The 19,604-nt window shown below is 39.0% G+C and overlaps 1 protein-coding gene across 2 annotated transcripts in view; it reads right to left on the reverse strand.

Moving 5' to 3' along the window:
* The window catches only part of TULP4 (TUB like protein 4), a 574,485-nt gene that overhangs the window by 131,263 nt on the left and 423,618 nt on the right, over positions 1-19,604 (reverse strand). For both annotated transcript variants that reach the window (XM_053710846.1, XM_053710845.1), the window contains exon 5: positions 4,703-4,883. In XM_053710846.1, coding sequence (XP_053566821.1) covers positions 4,703-4,883 — 181 coding nt within the window. The remainder of the gene's footprint in view (positions 1-4,702; positions 4,884-19,604) is intronic.

The following is a 19,604-nucleotide window of genomic DNA, read 5'->3' on the forward strand; positions in this document are numbered from 1 at the left end:
AGAGAACGACCATGTTCAACTTTAAATGAAAAGGAAGATGAATCAGGTTTAACATAAAAAAAAAAAAGATACCTCATCACCAGAGAAAACTTCTCCTTTTGAAGCAACAACATGATTATCCCTAGCCTCAGAAGCCATAGCACTAGTAGAAGCTAAATTCTGAACATACCTTTTATGCTTACTTGAAGGCGGGAGAGCTTGCCAACATTTCATAAACTGTAAATTTGATTAGATTTTTGACACTCAGATAAAAAACCATAGAGCTTCCCTGTAAGGAACAAACAGGAGCAGCAGTAATACCCATAGAAGCAGCATTAGGTTGGTAAGAATGCATTAACATTTTTAAACATGAGTCACATAAATAAACTGGAGGAGGTACTTCAGCTGTTTTACAATATACACACTTAAAGGGACAGTCTACTCCAGAATTTTTATTGTTTATAAAGATAGATAATCCTTTATTACCCATTCCCCGGTTTTGCATAATCAACACAGTTACAGTATATTAATATACTTTTTACCTCTGTAATTACCTTGTATCTAAGCCTCTGCAGACTGCCCCCTTATTTCACTTCTTTAGATAGACTTGCAATTTAATCAATCAGTGCCCTCTCATAATCAACTCCACGGGTGTGAGCCCAATGTTATCTATATGGCACACATGAACTAACACCCTCTAGCTGTGACAAACTGTCAAATGCATTTAGATAAGAGGCGGTCTCAAGGGCGTAAAATTTGCATATGAGCCTACCTAGGTTTAGCTTTCAACTAAGAATACCAAGAGAACAAAGCAAATGTGATGATAACAGTGAATTGGAAAGATGTTTAAAATGACATGCCCTACCTGAATCATGAAAGCTTAAAGGGACAGTCTAGTCCAAAATAAACTTTTATGATTCAAAAAGGGCATGTAATTTTAAACAATTTTCCAATTTACTTTTATCACCAATTTTGCTTTTTTCTCTTGGTATTCTTAGTTGAAAGCTAAACCTAGGAGGTTCATATGCTAATTTCTTAGACCTGGAAGGCTGCCTCTTTTATGAATGCATTTTGACAGTTTTTCACCACTAGAGGGTGTTAGATCATGTGTGTCATATAGATAACACTGTGCTCACGCACATGGAGTTACCTAGAAGCCAGCACTGATTGGCTAAAATGCAAGTCTGTCAAAAGAACTGAAATAAGGGGGCAGTTTGCAGAGGCTTAGATACAAGATAATCACAGAGGTAAAAAGTGTATTATTATAACTGTGTTGGTTATGCAAAACTGGGAAATATGTAATAAAGGGATTATCTATCTTTTTAAACAATAAAAATTCTGGTGTAAACTGTCCCTTTAACTTTGATTAAACAGTCCCTTTAATATTTGTAGGAAAGTGTTCAGAGGACCCAGCTTCAAAGGTACATTTATACTTAAATGGCATAAATAATTATATCCCCTTAAAAAATGCTTTTGAGGAATGGAAAAACATACCCCCTCCTAAAGAAGCTTAATAAAACTTACTTACAAGTCTAAAGCACACAAAGCCAAAAAAAAAAAAAAAAAAATAGCAGGAGACAAGTAAACTCCACACCCGAAGCCAGGATATGGCTCAGCTGAATTGGAGGGAGTGTGAAAACTAAGATGTTAAAAGTGAGATTATCGCTCCAAAAAGCCGCTGTGCAAATACTAGAGGCATATGTGCGCTTACCCGACACTCGTTGACCTGAAAGCCAAAAGGGCGGGAAAAATAAACTCCCCTGACCACGTGAAAAAAAAACTGATGTGCACAACCCTGAGGGCTCAAGTGCGCTATCCTGACGCGCTGTAAAAAATACAAACTAAATTCTGCAGGCCAAAAATCTGTCGTTAACAAAAAATGTAAATGGAAATTAGATAAAGATTATGTCCCAAGGCTATATATATTAATAAACATATAATTATAATTGTCCACAAAAGGCTACAGAGTGCCATATAAATAAAAATATAACAATAGACACTCATCTACCAGTAAACAACCAGTAGAAAGCCAAACCGGTTCTGAAACATAGTCGCAAAAGCTTTCCATGACATAATTTAATCTTTATTTTTTTTTTTCAACCAGAGGGTAATCATAAACTATTCCAGTGCAGTAAAAGCCATAATACAAAAAAAAAAACAGATTAACAAAATTTAAATTCGAAATTCCCTGCCTCTACATATACATTACAACTATTACAGTTATATAATGTTAGTAAAACTCATAAGGCCATGCTTCAGGGTAGTTTTACAATATGGAAGGCAATTTATTATTAACCAGTCAATACAGTAGATTTGCACAATCAACAAATGCATGATATCAAGACAATGCAATAGCACTTAGTCTGAACTTCAAATGAGTAGTAGATTTTTTTTCTGACAAATTTCAGCTATGTCTATTTCCACTGCCCCTGTATCATGTGACAGCGATCATCCAATCACAAATGCATATAGGTATATTCCAGACCTCCCAACATTTAAAATATCCAAAGAGGGACACTTTTCTCCCCATTACCTGAACTTCGCTGCCCCCCCCCCCACGGGTACACAACATATCCTATTATAAGACACACACAAATTTACAGGTCTACACACTCATACACACACATATTTACATACACACATATTTACACACACATACACGCAAACACATTTACCCCCCACACACACACATACATGCATACACACATTTACACACACATACATACATACACTTATCTACACAAATACATGCATACACACTTATGCACACATATTCACAAACACATTTAGGGAAGAGCAATAGGACCATGTTACATTAGAAGCTACAACTTACATTCCACAGCAATCATGTTTGGATGCCAGTGTTATTAGTTTGACCCTTATCAGACAGGTTGCTGACTGATGATCTGTATGAACTGCTTCAGTGATCACAGTTGCAACACTAAGAGCAGTTGCCGCCGTGCATTGATACAGGAGTTTTAAAGCAGCTCTTTTTTAATAGGTAGCTCCTGACAGCGTGCACATCACTGACCCTCAAATGTGCCCTGCCAGCGCCAGCGGCCACAGATCTCCCAGGCAACTCAAGTTCTGCTTCCGTGCCGGTGCCCATCCCATCCCCACTTAACACTGGTATGTAACCCAGTCCCTAGAGTGAGGGTCTGGAGTGGTCACCCCCTGGCCCGGGACACTAAAGCACCCACCTGAGCTGACAGAGTTCTGAAGACTGAAGCAGCGCTACTAAGGAGTCGGTAACGGTTATGCGATAGATCATAACATCATCGTCACATGCCAAAGTTATTCCAGGCACATGCAGCCATAATATTGGTTTTACATCACATGACATGTAAGGACCAAATAGCAAGTCATATAAATATTTTTAAAAACTCCACAGTGCAGGGGGCTGGATGCAATGTGGGACTGACGGCTGTCTCACCGGGACAGACCTCCCGATTCGGGACAGTTGGGAGGTATGATATTCTGTGAATTCTTGTACATCCTCAGTAGGAGCCTCAGTAGGAGCCTCAAAAAGTGTAAATATATAAAGACGGTTCACATTTTTGTAAATGGAAGTAAATTGGAAAGTTGTTTAATATGCATGCTCTATCTGAGTCATGAAATTTAATTGTGACTTGAGTGCCCTGTGAAGTCAGAATTACATTTTCATGATTCAGAAAGAACATGCAATGTTAAACAACTTTCCATTATATAATTTGCTTTGTTCTCTTTGTATCCTTTGTTAAAAGGCATACCTAGGTAGTCTCAGAAGCAGCTACGCACTACTGGGAGTTAGTCGCTGAGTGGTGGCTGCCCACATACCTCTTGCTATTGGCTCACTTAATGTGTTCAGCTAGCTCCCAGTAGTACATTACTGTTCCCTCAAAGGATACCACGAGAATGAAACAAAATTTGATAATAGGAGTAAATGGAAAAGTTGTTTCATATTCCTTTAATATATATGATTTTATATTAAACATATCTATTTTTTTCTACTATAAAAGCTAAAATTACAATTTACAACCTGTAGATTAGTTTAAAAATGTAGATAAATACATAACTATACCAAGGTACACATCTTTACGAAAACTAAAATAATAATTTTTAATATTATATAATTGGGCTTTTTTCAAAGAATTTGACTTTATATCATTAAAAAACATCAAATTAAAGTATTGAATGAAGAAACACATTATCTATATAACCTTAAAGGGACATAAGTCAAAATTAAACTTTCATCGTTCAGACAGAGCCATGCTTTGATCTGTTAGAGCATGTCATTTTCAAACTAGTGATCCTGCCAACCTATGCGTTTAACCTTTGCAAATATTCAGGAGTCATAGAGAACTGCTGTTCCTGTGCAGAAACTTCCGCTGACCCAGTCAGGACAACCCAGCTTTCTAGTATCAGTTTTACCTCTTTTTCTTGATATCCTTTGTTGAAAAGCATACCTAGGTAGGGTCAGTCTCAGCAATGCAGTACTGGGAGCTGGTGATAGGTGGCTGCACATGTCTCTTGTAATTGGCCCCCCAGATGTGCTCAGCTTGCTCTCAATACTGCACTCCTGCACTGGAGCTAACTTTGCAAGAGTTAAACACATACTTAGGGCAATAATAAAATGCCTTAAACACACTACACTTTTATGTCCCTTTAAAGAGCATAGCAAGTTAAATGTCCATTTATATGTCTCCTACAATGTGCATTAACATTCACAGGTAATTTTCAGTACCTTGTGGTGGAGAATAATCATCAGAGTCTGTGTCACTCTCGCTGCTGTCTTCCACCAAGAAACTAGGGTAGTTCCAGGACATGCTCAGAATGCCGTCACATTCGTGAAGAAGAACATGCGCTAACATCCTGCCATGACAATCCATGACTATAACTTGTCCATCAGCCGTACCGAACAGCACCTACAGCAATACAAAAACAACAGTCAAAACTTACATGATACAAACAAGAATCATTTTTTTTTATTGAAATATATTTAAAGTGTCCGATCAGAAAGCATGAAAGCATTTCTATTGTAAACTTTGATTTAAAGGGATATTAAACCCAATTTTTTTCTTTGATGATTCAGATAGAGAGTGCCATTTTAAGCAACTTTCTAATTTACTTCTAAAATCAATTTTTCTTCGTTATCTTTGCATCTTTATTTGAAAAATCAATAGGTTAAGTTTAGGAGCCGTCCCATTTTTGGTTCAGAACCCTGGTTAGCGTATGCTAATTGGTGGCTACATTGGCTACACCAAACAGCAAGCGCTACTCAGGTTTTGAACAGAAAATGGTCCGTCTCCTAAGCTTAAAATCCCACTTTTTAAATAAAGATACCAAGAGAATGAAAAAACATTGATAATAGGAGTAAATTAGAAAGTTGTTTGAAATTGCATGCTCTATCTGAATCATTAAAGAAAAGGTTGGGTTTAATATCCCTTTAAGGTGCTATTTTAAGTGTATTTTTACCTTTCCTAAGCACACAAATACTACAGCTGTACATTCAATAAAAAGTAACAAACATACGTAACAAAAAGAAACTATGTACATCTATAAAAATAGCATATCAATTATTTTATACTTTTCCAGTATTTCCCATAGATATTAGGATACCCATTTTTCTTTGGTGATTACTGTATCAAACATATGGAAAACTATGACTAACCTAAGCACTGTTATTAAACCATATAAGCATATTGACATTCTCCAAAAGAAAACCCACTTATATACATGGGCGTCCACAGTGGGGGGGGGAGGGGGGGCACCTCCACACCTGGAATAGAAAATGCAGAATAAAAGACAACTGAATGTCCGGTTTTTTTCTTCTATTAATTCCTCTGAATGTAGCTCCGCTTTAGAGGAAGAAGCACAGTATTCTGGGAGTTACATAGAGTTATGGAATGTATACTTCCCTATTTTCCTCTCAGTATTGTACCACTGCAGTTCTGAACTCTAATACCCAGCATGTATTGTACAGTGATAGGGAGTGAGCTTCCTGGAAGGCAGAAAGTCCACTCCCGCCACCTTTTTAACAGCAGCAACGAATAAGGTATCTCATTAATGGCAATGTGCTCTGAGTAAACACTTCCTACTCACATGCTGGAATAGTTTATTAAAAGTTTTGCCAATAGCACAAATAGAGTAATGTTTATTTTGCATATTTTAGGTAATGTATTGTTGGCAGTTTTAGGCTTTATATTTATAGGTTAACTTATGTTGATTCAGATAGAGCATGCAATTTTAAGCAACTTTCTAATTTACTCCTATTATCAATTTTTATTTGTTCTCTTGGTATCTTTATTTGAAAAAGCAAGAATGTAAGGTTAGGAGCCGGTCCATTTTTGGTTCAGCACCTGGGAAGCGCTTGCTGATTGTTGGCTACATTTAGACACAAATCAGCAAGGGCTACCCAGGTGCTGAACCAAAAATGGGCCGGCTTGTTAGCTTTCATTCTTGCTTTTTCAAATAAAGACACCAAAAGAACAAAGAAAAAATGATAATAGGAGTAAATTAGAAAGTTGCTTAAAATTGCCTGCTCTATCTGAATCAAACTAGACTATCCCTTTTATTTTAATAATGTTTTTCTTCTTTATAACTGTATAATCAATAGATTATACAAACAAAGCACTAAATAATAAATAAAACTATATGCTCCTTATATATTCATTTTATCACATCAAAAAAAAAAGTGTAAAAGTATATTAAAGTTTATAGTGACTCAAAAATGTATAGTGTATTTGGAAACTAGGACTTGTAATATATATATATATATATATATATATATATATATATATATATAAAACAAAATTTATGCTTACCTGATTTATTTATTTCTGGATATGGAGAGTCCACGAAGTCATCAATTACTAGTGGGAATATCACTCCTGGCCAGCAGGAGGAGGCAAAGAGCACCACAGCAAAACTGTATAGGTGCCTGAGGTTTAGTAAAAAAATAACTGTCTTAAAATAAGGGTGGGGCTGTGGACTCTCCATATCCGGAAATAAATAAATTTATCTGGTAAGCATAAATTTTGTTTTCTTTCCTAAGATATGGAGAGTCCACAACGTCATCAATTACTAGTGGGAACCAATACCCAAGCTAGAGGACACCGATGACTAGGGAGGGAGAACAAGACAGGCAGACCTAAACAGAAGGCACTACCGTTTGAAGAACCTTTCTCCCATAAGAAACCTCAGCCGAGGCAAATGTATGAAATTTGTAAAATTCGGAAAAAGTATGCAGAGAGAACCAAGTTGCAGCCTTGCAAATCTGTTTCACAGAAGCTTCATTCGTGAAAGCCCAAGAAGGGAGAAAGCCCTCAAAGAATAAGCTGTAATTCTGACCAGCAGTCTCATAAACAAAACTAATTATACTTCTCAACCAGAAAGAAAAAGAAGTAGCAGAGCTTTCCAGAGAAACAAAAAAACAGGGCAGAGGACTAGCGAAAATCCTTAGTCGTCTGTAGGTAGAATTTTAGAGCACGCACAACCTCCAAGTTGTGCAACAAACGTTCCTATGAGAAGAAAAATTAGGACATCGAGAAGGAACAATAATGTCCTGATTAATATTTCTATCTGAAACCACTTTCAGAAGAAAACCCAACTTAGAATGAAGAACCACATATCAGAATGAAAGATAACGCGAATCACACTGCAAAACCGAGAGTTCCAAGACTCTCCGAGCAGAAAAGATAGAAACAAAACCTTCCAAGATAACAACTTAATATCTATGGAATCCAATGGCTCAAACTGGAGCCTGCTGCAAAACCTTAAGAACAAGGTTAAGGCTCCAATGAGGAGCAACAGACTTAAACACAGGCCTGATACTGACCAGGGCCTGACAAAAAGGTAATGCAGAAATCTGACCCTTCAGAGAACTGACTGAAAATCCCTTCTACAGACCTTCCTGGAGAAAAAAACCTATATTCTAGAAATCCTGACCCTACTCCAAGAGTAGCCTTTGAATTCACACTAATAAAGGTATTTACGCCATACCTTATGGAAATTCTTTCTAGTAACAGGCTTGCGAGCCTGGAACATGGTCTCAATGACTGACTCAGAACAACCACTCTTAGCAGAACTAAGCATTCGATCTCCAAGCTGTCAGCTTCAGAGAAACGAGACTTGGATGAAGGAATGGACCCTGAGGTAGAAGGTCCTTCCTCAGAGGCAACCTCCAAGGTGAAAGAGGTGACATATTCACTAGGTCTCCATACCAGATCATACAAGGCCATGCCAGAGCTATTAGAATTACTGATGCTCTCACCCGTTTTATACAATGACTCGTGGAAGGAGAGCAAACTGAGGAAACAGATTTGCCAGACTGAAATCCCAGGGAACCGCCAAAGCTTCTATCAGGGTGGCCTGCGGATCTCTTGACCTTGAAACGTACTTTGGAAGCTTAGCGTTCTGCCGAGACGCAATCAGATCCAACTCCGGCACCCCCCATTTGAGGGTTAACCTGGAGAACACCTCCGGATGGAGAGCCCACTCCCCGGGATGAAATGTCTGTCTCCTCAGGATATCCGCTACCCAGTTGTCCACTGCTGGAATGTGGATAGCAGAAAGACAGCAATTGTGAGCTACCGCCCACTGAACAATCTGAGCCATCTCCTTCATGGCTAAGGAAATCCGAGTTCCTCCCTGGTGGTTGATGTAAGCTACTGAGGTTATATTGTCCGGCTGGAAACTGATAAACTGGGCTAAGGAAAATTGAGGCCAAGCCCCCAGAGCATTGTAAATCACTCTCAACTCCAAAAAGTTTATGGGGAGAGCAGACTCCATAGTCCTTGCGCCCTAAACAAATCCAAGACTGCTCCCCAGCCCAGCAGGCTGGCATCCATAGACACAATCACCCAAGAAGATCTCTTGAAGCATGTGCCCTGAGATAGATGCTCCTGAGAAAGCCACCATGGAAGAGAGTCTCTTGCTGGCTGATCTAAATCTATCCTCTGAAACAGATCCGAATGGTCCCCATTCCATTGTCTGAGCATGCATAACTGCAGAGCTCTCAAATGGAATCGAAAAAAGGCAAAGATGTCCATGGAAGCGACCATCAGACCAATTACCTCCATAGATTGAGCCACTGATGGCCGAACAGTAGACTGCAGAGAGAGGCAAGAGGAAAGAATTTTGGATTTTCTGACCTCTGTCAGAAATATTTTCATAGATAGGGAATCTATTATGGTCCCTAAGAAAACTACCCTTGTAGCTGGAACAAGGGAACTCTTTTCCAGATTCACTTCCCATCTGTGGGAGCGTAGAAGAGACAACAAGATCTCTGTACGCGTTTGCTTGTTGAAAAGACGGCGCCTGAACCCATATGTCGTCACCGGCCTCATGTAAGATCTTATCAAATTAACAGAATTCCTCTTTAAATTTATGTTGGTTAAGTTGAAGCTGCAGTGTTGTAATTTGCTGCCTGATTTCTAACAGCTGCTTTTCTTTATAGTTTATAATCATAAACATAAGCCTAAATGAGCATTCATCTAATATCGAGTTCCATTCCTCTTTGAATAGGATGTCATCATTCTCAAAAGTGGGGTATTTTTTTTATTCTAAGACCCCTTGGAATCATTTTAAGATTTATATATTTCTCCAGAGTCCATTTGTCGAATTTTATCTTGTCTTCCTTCATCATCAGTAATTCTATTTTCGAAAAGTCCCCCAAAGTCAATTTTGAGTAATCTGTAATAAAAATATTTTCAAAAGTTTCCAATTGGGTGTCCAAGTCTTTAGTATTCCTTAAGGAATAATTGGGTGTTGTTGGTATAAGGGAATTACTACTTAATTCTTCATTGTCAATCATGATGTCTGTGTTAACTGTATTGCTTGTATACATTTCCAGGCATTAATGTGTGGCAATAGTCACAGAAAAAAAAGGCTGTAAAAGAGCTGCTCAATAGACGAACAGTCCAAAAACAACAAGTAAATGCCTATTATAAACTGTGAGTAATCACCATAAGATAGGATAGTTGATAGGAAAAATGACATAATATTTGCAATCCAATCCTATCCTTCAGGGCACAATGTGGAGAGCGGTAATCGTCAGTAAAGTAAATACTTATAAGCTTAACTCCTCTGCTTCTTCTGATACAGCATGGTCATAATGCTTCCTCCAAACCAGGTTGGTGGGTGTAACACTACAATACTGTTGCTTTCGCTAAACAGTGTGAACTCACCCTTACAGCTCGACCACTTTTCTGCAGAGAGGAATAGCTTTAAGAAATGAGGCCTTCAATCCTTGTGGGCAGCATGCAACCGTCTGGAATTTCTACAACTGACACCGCTCCCAGTCTTCAGCCTTCCTTGATGATGGTTCTCCATGCGGTTACCTGGAATTCTTTGAGCACCTTCTAGATGGGGTTACTTGTGCATTCGGCAATATCCAAAAAACATAAAAAAAATCCCCAAACGAAGGAGCTGTAAAAATCTTCAAATCTTTATTAGAACTTTATTAAAATCAGCAACATCGGTAAAACAAAAGGTGAGTATGTTCAGACCACTACGTCTAACGCGTTTCCGCTACTATAGCCGTACTCATAGACATGTCTTAGTGCTTACCATGCAAGTCTTATATACTCCTAGCAATTAAAATCACACACCTGAACATAGTCAATGTTTTATACCTAAGTAACAAATCTTAATTATATTATTGCATTGCAAAACAAGCCATGATAGTAAATTAAAAAGCTGCTGATATTCTTCAATGGATTAGAGCATTAGTATGAAAAAATGTGCACAATATAAGTATTAAACATTCATATTATTTAACTTGTTTATGCTAACATTACATTTATAGAGCATTAGTTATTCAAGACATGCTAATACGCTCATTATTTCAACTCATGCTTTGCTTTATCTACTGTACATAAATAAGTCTTCTTCATAATATTTTGACTCACTATGTATATGTGTATTCTCTGGTTCCATGAATAATTTAATAACTATACATTCATGATAACAATTTATTCATATGAAAAAGTACCCAGAGATTCCGTACTCCCCTTACTCCTTTTTAATTTCCAATAATTTATTAGATCAAACCTAAAGTTTAACCCTTGGGGTATTTGGGTATTCATTCTAAATATATAAAAGATCTCGTGTTTATTTAATAACTGTTCAATATCACCCCCTCTTTCATTCAGGGTTACTTTTTCTATAATGTTCCAGGTAAATGTATCTAAACTCCTATTATGTAGCTCAATAAAATGTTTAGCTATGGGTGTTACCCTTTCTTCTCTTTTTCTGCTTTCTGACTGTGAGGTTATATTGTTCTCTTAAGATGGAAAAATATATATAGGGGGCGCCTTTGGATAAATACGTACCGTATAGCAAACCTTGGTATGGCTAGTGCTATATAGCTATATAATATACTGTGATACAATGTATCTAAAACACAACTCAACCCTTTCAATAAACAATTATCAAAACAAATCAGAAATAATAAAAGTGGTGAGATAATAAAATATAATAAAAATAATAATAATGATAAAAAGTCCAAGCCCCATATAACAGGATAAGAAGGTGTTACATAAATGATTCTATATAATGGGAAGATTCCAGGTCCAGGCTGCTATCTGTAGTAGGATCCAAGGCTAGGATCCAAATCCAGCAATCTGTAGAAAATACAATATCTTTGTTTCAATAAAGTAAGTTTTGCTACACTTACTTCTTGCCTGTATCCCATCTTCTTTATGCACACCTGTTATCTGGTGCTCATTTTGCTGGGGTATCGTATCCTGTGCAATTGGACTTTGAGCTGAACTTTGGGTCACTACATACTGGGATATCAGATTCTGTGTAATTGGAGTTGGAGCCACACCGGAGGTCAGTCTGCTTGGTGACTGTTTGATTCCAGCCTGCTTCACTTGCACCAAGGGGTGCTTCAACAAATGTGAGTGTAAAATATATTTGACACTTTCTCATAAAAATATATACAGTGCTAGGCCATGTGGCGCTTCTGTCTCCTTGTATGTTCTCTTAAGATGTTCTCTTATCCTCACTCTAGCCTCGCATGTCGTTGGATTGGGTTGCAAATATTATGTCATTTTTTCTATGAGATTATCCTATTTTATAGTGATTACTCACAGTTTATAAAAGGCATTTAATTGTTGCTTTTGGACCCTTCTACTTAAGTGTCAGGTAGATTCTGTCATTCATCCAGACTCCTCCCACTTTGTCTTCATATCCTGTCCACAGACTCACTCAGGTGCTTAGTTAATTTGTTTAGTATCCTAAGCACACTGAGCTCCTCTGGGAACTTCTATTCTCTAGAGTTACTTATCAATATTGTCTCTACGCTATTTCTACTAATCATCGTTGCTAAAGCATTCATCTCTCTGTGACCGGTGTGACATTCCTGAGCTGTCTGCAACTTTTCATTCAAACAACTCGGTACTCAAGTACTTGTCAAATACAGCAACCTGCAGCCTCTTCACAGTTACCTGCTTCTTACTGATAACAGACAAGTATCTCCTTCAATTCAAGGATTGGATCCGATACTTAAAAGACTGGTTATAAGTTTCTCCGTGACCGGAGTTAAGCCACTCCCCTATCGTGGTATTCATCAGCTTACAGCTTCTATAGAATTCCTACTTACTTCTCACAGACGAGTTGCTCCTTCAATCTCGGATTGGATCTGTTACTAAAAGTCTGGTTGTAATTTTCTCCGTGACCGGAGCTAAGCCACTCCCACTTCGTGATGTCACGAGCTGTGTGTTTACGGCGAGGCATTCTCTGACTCAGTTGCATCAGAAGCAGCACAAATGTCCTTACAGGTGCAGCTCAAGCAGGTAAAATACTGTGTTTGTTCTCACTACAAATAATCTTATATTTGATACTGATGTTTATACTTCCTCCAACATCTTTATAAGAGAACGGAACTTTACCTTGCCACTGTGATCATTGTTTCAGAGGGGATTTGATACATTGTACTTACTACTATTGGAGATTTTGTTTCCATACTTTCAATACCAATTAACTCACTTCTGGCTGGCTAGATTCCTTCCTCAATAGGAACTCTTAAGCCTTGTGATACAAATACAATCTTATGTCAGAAAATTAAACCGCAGTTGTGCTTCATAACAGATCATATATATTTTGTGCAAGATTATTACGATTGTTACATTAAGGCACCGTGCACCATGATCTTTAATGGAGCCCGCGACAGGAACATCTTTTAAAAGACAGGAGACAGGGAGAAAGGTATCCCTGGCTTTTCCTATTCCTGTGAAAAATCTCCATAGCACAGTCTAGAAACACTTCCACATAGGAAGGAACATCATAAGAAATGATAAAGTTTACTAAACTTCCTAGGGTTGACAATGACAGGAGTATCGGTGTCGTCCAAAGTAGCCAAAACCTCCTTTAACAATACACAAGGTGTTCAAGCATAAATCTGAAAATTACTACTTCAGCATCAGATGAAGGAATTATACTGTCCTAATCTGAGATTTCACCCTCAGAGGCTACCGACGTATTCTACTCATCAGACTTATGAGGAAGGAAAACCTGCGTAGCAGTAGATGGGACAGAAACCCTACTATCTGAATCTCTTATAATCCTCTTGCGTCTTCCCTTTAACCTAGGAAAAGCAGATAATGCTGCAGATACTGCTGAAGATATCTATGCAGCAATTTCTACAGGCAAACAAACTCCTCCAGGAGACAGAGGAACCGCAGGGCCCTGCATGTGATGCCATTGAGGCTTGGGACGTTTAAGAAGAAAGCTGTGGCATTGCCTGAACAGCATCAACCTGAGAGACATTGGGTTAAGCGGGCAACAACCTAGCTCTACATGAGAAAGTTCTAAGCAAGCAGCACAGAATTGCATAAGGAACAATGTGTGCTTCAATACACAACATAAATAAATAACAACAAAACACAGAGTCTCCAAGACCTTAGTTCAGAATAAAAATAAAATTCCTTTATTTTAACATTTTAATATGTAAATGTGTTATGTACTTTCACTTTAAAAAGAACACTGATAGGGTTTGAGAAAAAGTCTAGAACTAAGCTAGGTAGACAGACAAATAATTATCCCTACACCTCAGCCTGACTGATGTGTTTAAGATCAATCGGAAAAATATAAATAAAAAATTGCTAAGCACGGCAGCTCTCCTGACGATCGTAAGCTGAAAATAATGGCATCAGAGAAGACGCCACTCCACTAGCTGATCATGTCTGAGACCAAAGCAGAGAAGCGGGTCATGTAACCCGCCGACAAGAACCCCACCGCATACAAGCATGCGTCTTTACACGCACTCTTTAATATTGCAGCTTCCTTCCCGCCACTTTGTCTGTAATGGCGAAAGAGCAGTTAGCCCCATAATTGCCCTAGAGGGCATAGTGGTTACTCTGTTATATGTTAGTTCAGCCCATCTTAATGATACATCTCAGCCCATAAAACATCAGCGTCAGTGTTTTAACATGAATCTCCACAACGACAGTGCACCACTTAAATTGCGGAGACAAGGCTGTTTCCCAAACTGCGTACCTTAGCAGAGCAGCTAATATTTAGTTCTACCAAAAACATAGCATGAACAAAACACCATAAGGACAAAGTGTGTTAGTAGCTTGCTTAGCATAACCCACAGCAAAGTAAAAGGTATATACTTTAAAACCAATAAAAGTAATAAACAACCTGGTCTCTAGTCACACATAAGTACCTGCTCCCTGCCTGTCAATATCCTTATAAAGGATACACATGTCCCATATAATGTTGCAGCTCAACCTTATGAAGTGCACAGTCTCCCATACCTAAAAGACAAAAAGGCACTTACCTGCAATCTAGCCATCCAGTAGGAGGACAGCCTACAAGGTGTGAGAGGACACATACTCCTCACAGAGACCTGTAGAAAAAAGAAAGAACAGAGTAAACCTACTCTGCCTTTCTATACTAGGGCAGCAACATGTCAGGAAAATGCAGCAAGGCCCCCCTCACAAGTTCCTAACTGCTTTAAAGTCACCACTACCCTACTGAAGAGATTAACGTGGACTACAGCTAGACCCAAAAAATCTTGCTTGTGGCAAAAAAAATCAAATTTTCATCAGACACCAAACTTCACCTCCTCCATTGACAGATGCAAAGAGAATGACTGGGGATTGTGGGAGGGGAGTGATACTTAACAGCTTTGCTGTGGTGCTCATTGCCTCTTCCTGCTGGCCTGGAGTGATATGCCAACTAGTAATTGATGACGTTGTGGACTCTCCATATCTTAGGAAAGAAATATATATATATATATATATATATATATATATATATATCTCCACATACACAGTATATATATGCAAATAAGCAAACCACTTTAAATGCTGTAAAAATGGCCTGCAAAAAACCCATGGGATCTTAGTCACACAATATGGCTATATTCTGCTTAGCCAGTCACCAACTTACAAGGTGCCCCAATGTTGACTGGTCATAACACTACAGTACTTTATGTGTGTCTTTATGGGCTGAATCATTTCAGCTTTTTCTCTTTGTAATAGAATGAGACTCCCTGGCTTTATATACAACTTCAATACACTGTAATGAGTACACCTGAGCTTGGGTGGGGTGCTTTAACTAATGGAAGACGTGCAGTCTCCATTTTTTTTTTAAAAATGCAAATTAAAATTAGTTCACCTGAGTTGGGTGGATTGCTTTAACATTAATTAGCTTTTTCTGAACAAAATAATTAGCTCCCAATATTATCAGGCTTCTTTTCATGCTGTTGAGCAAAGTTTAATGTTGCAGTTTTGTGCTGAAGAGCAAGCAAGGTTTTTTTTCTTGGACACAGTCCAGAGATATTAACACTATGCAATGTCCTTCACACTGTCTAAGCTGTCACATAAACTCCAATTGATAACCCCTGAGCCAAGTCTGAAGCACTTGCCTGTATGTTTTTCAGAGCTAGACTGCACAAGTAGCGCACTGTCTGTTGCGTCATTTTAGGAGGTAATTAGTGGTACTATGGCTCGTTCTATACCTCCTGATTACTGCTGCAACTGTGTTTCGACTGATTTATAGTTGGTCCTGCACCCTTGAAATCTTAGTGAAATCACACAATAAGATGTTTCAATTTCTTTGGCAATTATTTTCCATTTAGAGACACGATGCAGACATGCAGATAAACATAGCCCATAGGTACAAAATTGAGAAAGTTCTGGTGTTCAAAGGTCATTTTATTACCATGTTCATGCAATTAGGCTAATTGGAAATAACAGGTGTACTCAATTTTGAATCAACATTCAAATGATATATATATATATATTTATATATATATTACATACACATATACACACACATAGTTGTCAACTGTCCGTTTTCCAGGGACAGTCGTGTTTTTTTTGGCTTTCTGCCCCTGTCTTTTAAGCTTGTCCCTTGGTCAATTCAATCTGTATATAGTTTATGAATATTGCGTGCAGTGCAGTACTCCCACCACAGAGGGCACCACAGACTCATTGCTTACAGTATATTTATTTTACAGTTTTCTGTTGTCTTCTGTTACACTGAAGTTTAGCAGTGTGAGATCAGGTAAGGGAAAGTCATGATATATGATATATAATATCAGGAGGGTAGGAGACAAGGGGTGAAGAAGCCAGGCAACTCAATAGTGTTGAACAATTTGTAACATGTGTATATACACTGAGGCTTTGCTTAGCAGGGGCTTAAAGGGACATGAAACCCAAAAAAATTCTTTAAATGATTACTTTCTGTTATAATTTTTAAGCCAAACAACTAACATATTAAAGTTAATAAACATTAATTTAAACCTACTGACCTATATTTTTTCCAAAACAAAGTTTCATAATGTTCTAAAAGTTATATATTTTATTTGCCGATGATGTCACGTTATCCTGCCCACTATTTTCAGCACTGCATGTTCAAAATACTTAAACCAATAACTTTGTGTTTAAAGCGCCATTTTGAAACCTAGGTATTGTAAACGGATTGGTACAGAGCAAAGGATACCCACGGAGTGGGTTTGGAAAACAATTATATTTGCAGACAAGATTTCTGATATACGGTAGAGATATGTTAATGAAATGCTATTGATAAAAAGCGTATTTGGGGTAGTTAGTTAGTAACAGGCATAGAACATACTTACTTACAGTGGCCCTTTAATGATTTGAAACAACTTTCCAAATTACTTCTATTATCTAATTTGTTTCATTCTCTTGGTATCGTTTGTTGAAATAGCAGCAATGCACTACTGGTTATTAACTGAACAAATGGGTGAGCCAATGGCAATCTGTATATATATATATATATATATATATATATATGCATCCACCAATCAGCATCTAGGACCTAATCTCTTTGCTGCTCCTGAGCTTTCCTAGATAAACCTTTCAGCAAAGGATAACAAGAAAAGGAAGCAAAATAAATAATAGAAGTAAATTGGAAAGTTGTTTAAAATTTTATTGTCTACCTGAATCGTGAAAGAAATGTTTTGGGTTTCATGTCCCTTTAACACATCAGGCTTTTCATGTAATGGGACTGGAATTAACAGAACAAACAAAAAAAATCCAGATTTACTGGGCATTTCTGTCTCTATTAACCTATTGCTATAAATCACTGCAGGAACAAAGATAAAAACAAGAACAGTTACCTCATAAAATGCCATCTACTTGTGAAACTTTCAATAATGTCTTAGCAAGTCCTTAACACATCTGCATATATTGTTCTCAACAGCACCAAGACAGCAGCTAGCAGGTTAAACATATTATTTTATTATATACTAGTCCTAAAGCCTGTGTACACCGGCCAATTTTTTTTAAGTATCGCGGTCCCACCCCTTGCTCTCTTTCCCTCCCCCCTCTTTTTTGCGCTCTCTCTCTCCCCATCTCTTTTGCGCTCTCTCTCTCCCCCTCTCTTTTGCGCTCTCTCTCTCCCCTTTTGCTCTCTCTCTCCTCCCCTCTCTTTTGCTCTCTCTCTCCCCCTCTCTTTTGCTCTCTCTCTCCCCCTCTCTTTTGCTCTCTCTCTCCCCCTCTCTTTTGCTCTCTCTCTCCCCCTCTCTTTTGCTCTTTCTCTCCACCCTCTCTTTTGCTCTCTCTCTCCCCTCTTTTTGCTCTATTAACCCTCTTTTTTGCGCTCTCTCTCTCTCCCTCTCCCCCTCATTTGCTCACTCTCTCCCCTCTATTTTGCTCTCTCTTCCCCCTCTCTTTTGCTCTCTCTTCCCCCTCTCCCCTCTCTTTGCTCTCTCCCCCATCTTTTGCTCTCTCTATCCTCCTCTCTTTTGCTCTCTCTTTTTCCCCCTCTCTTTTGCTCTCACTCCCTCCTCTCTTTTGCTCTCGTGCTCTCTCTCCCCTCTCTTTTGCTCTCTCTCTTTTGTGCTCTCTCTCCTTTATCTTTTGCTCTCTCTCCCCCTCTCTTTTGCTCTCTCCCCCCCTCTCTTTTGCTCTCTCTCTCTCCCCCTCTCTTTTGCTCTCTACCCCCCTCTCTTTTGCTCACTCTCTCCCCCTCTCTTTTGCTCTCTCTCTCTTTCCCCCCTCTCTTTTGCTCTCTTTCTCTCTTTCCCCCCTCTCTTTTGCTCTCTCTCCCCCTCTCTTTTGCTCTCTCTTCCCCCCTCTTTTGCTCTCTCGCCCCCTCTCTTTTGCTCTCTCTCTTCTCATTTGCTCTCCATCAACCTCTCTTTTGCTCTCTCTCTCGCCCCCTCTCTTTTGCTCTCTCTCTCTCCCCCTCTCTTTTGCTCTCTCTCTCTCTCCCCCTCTCTTTTGCTCTCTCTCCCTTTTCCCCCTTCTATTTTGCTCTCTCTTTCCCCCCTCTTTTGCTATCTCTTCCCCCTCTCTTTTGCTCTCTCTCTCTCTCTTTCCCCCCTCTCTTTTGCTCTCTCTCTCCCCCCTCTCTTTTGAGCTCTCTCCCTCCCCCTCTTCTCTTTTGCTCTCTCTCACCCCCTCCTCTCTTTTGATTTCTCCCCTCTGTTTTGCTCTCTCCCCTCAGTTGCTTTCTCCCCCGCATGGTCACGCCCACTTGCCATGCCTGCTGACCACGCCCCCACCACAACACGCTTGGCCACGCCCCCTCACGGCACGCCCGACCAAGTCCCCGTCACGGCATGCCAGGGCCATGCCCCCATCACGGCGCTCCCGCCCAGCCACACCCCCTCCACAGCATCTTACGAAAAACACTTTCTCTGCTGCTCAAGGCCAGGTATGTTTGTCCTTGCGCAGTCTCTACTGCACATGACTGCATCTGACAAACATACCTGGCCTTTTATTATATAGGATTAATTTCAGGATGTGTAACATCTATACAACTAGGGTGCTTTGTGGTGTCCTGCTATAAAGATGCTGAAATGTTAATAATTTATCCCTTGCTTGCTTATTTTGCTGTAAACATATTCTTCCTATGTCAATTATGTGCTTGACAGTAAGTGAGATAATTAGTAGGTTGAGGCTTTCTTTAACCTGCATTAAAGGGCTATAACAGTGCGTAAAGAAAATGTTCTATTGCACTATTACTTGCACATAGCTATGTGTTTAACCTCTACAAAGTGATTAAACACATAATTAAAGTCAGTTCCAGAGCAGCAATGCACTGCTGGGAGCTAGCTAAACACATTTGGTGAGGCAATGACAAAAGACAAATGTGTATAGCCACCAATCAACAGCTAGCTCCCAATAGTGAATTGCTTCTGCTGAGGATTGCTACATAGC

Source organism: Bombina bombina, chromosome 4 (assembly GCF_027579735.1).
Source record: "Bombina bombina isolate aBomBom1 chromosome 4, aBomBom1.pri, whole genome shotgun sequence".
In the NCBI taxonomy this organism is placed as follows: domain Eukaryota; kingdom Metazoa; phylum Chordata; class Amphibia; order Anura; family Bombinatoridae; genus Bombina; species Bombina bombina.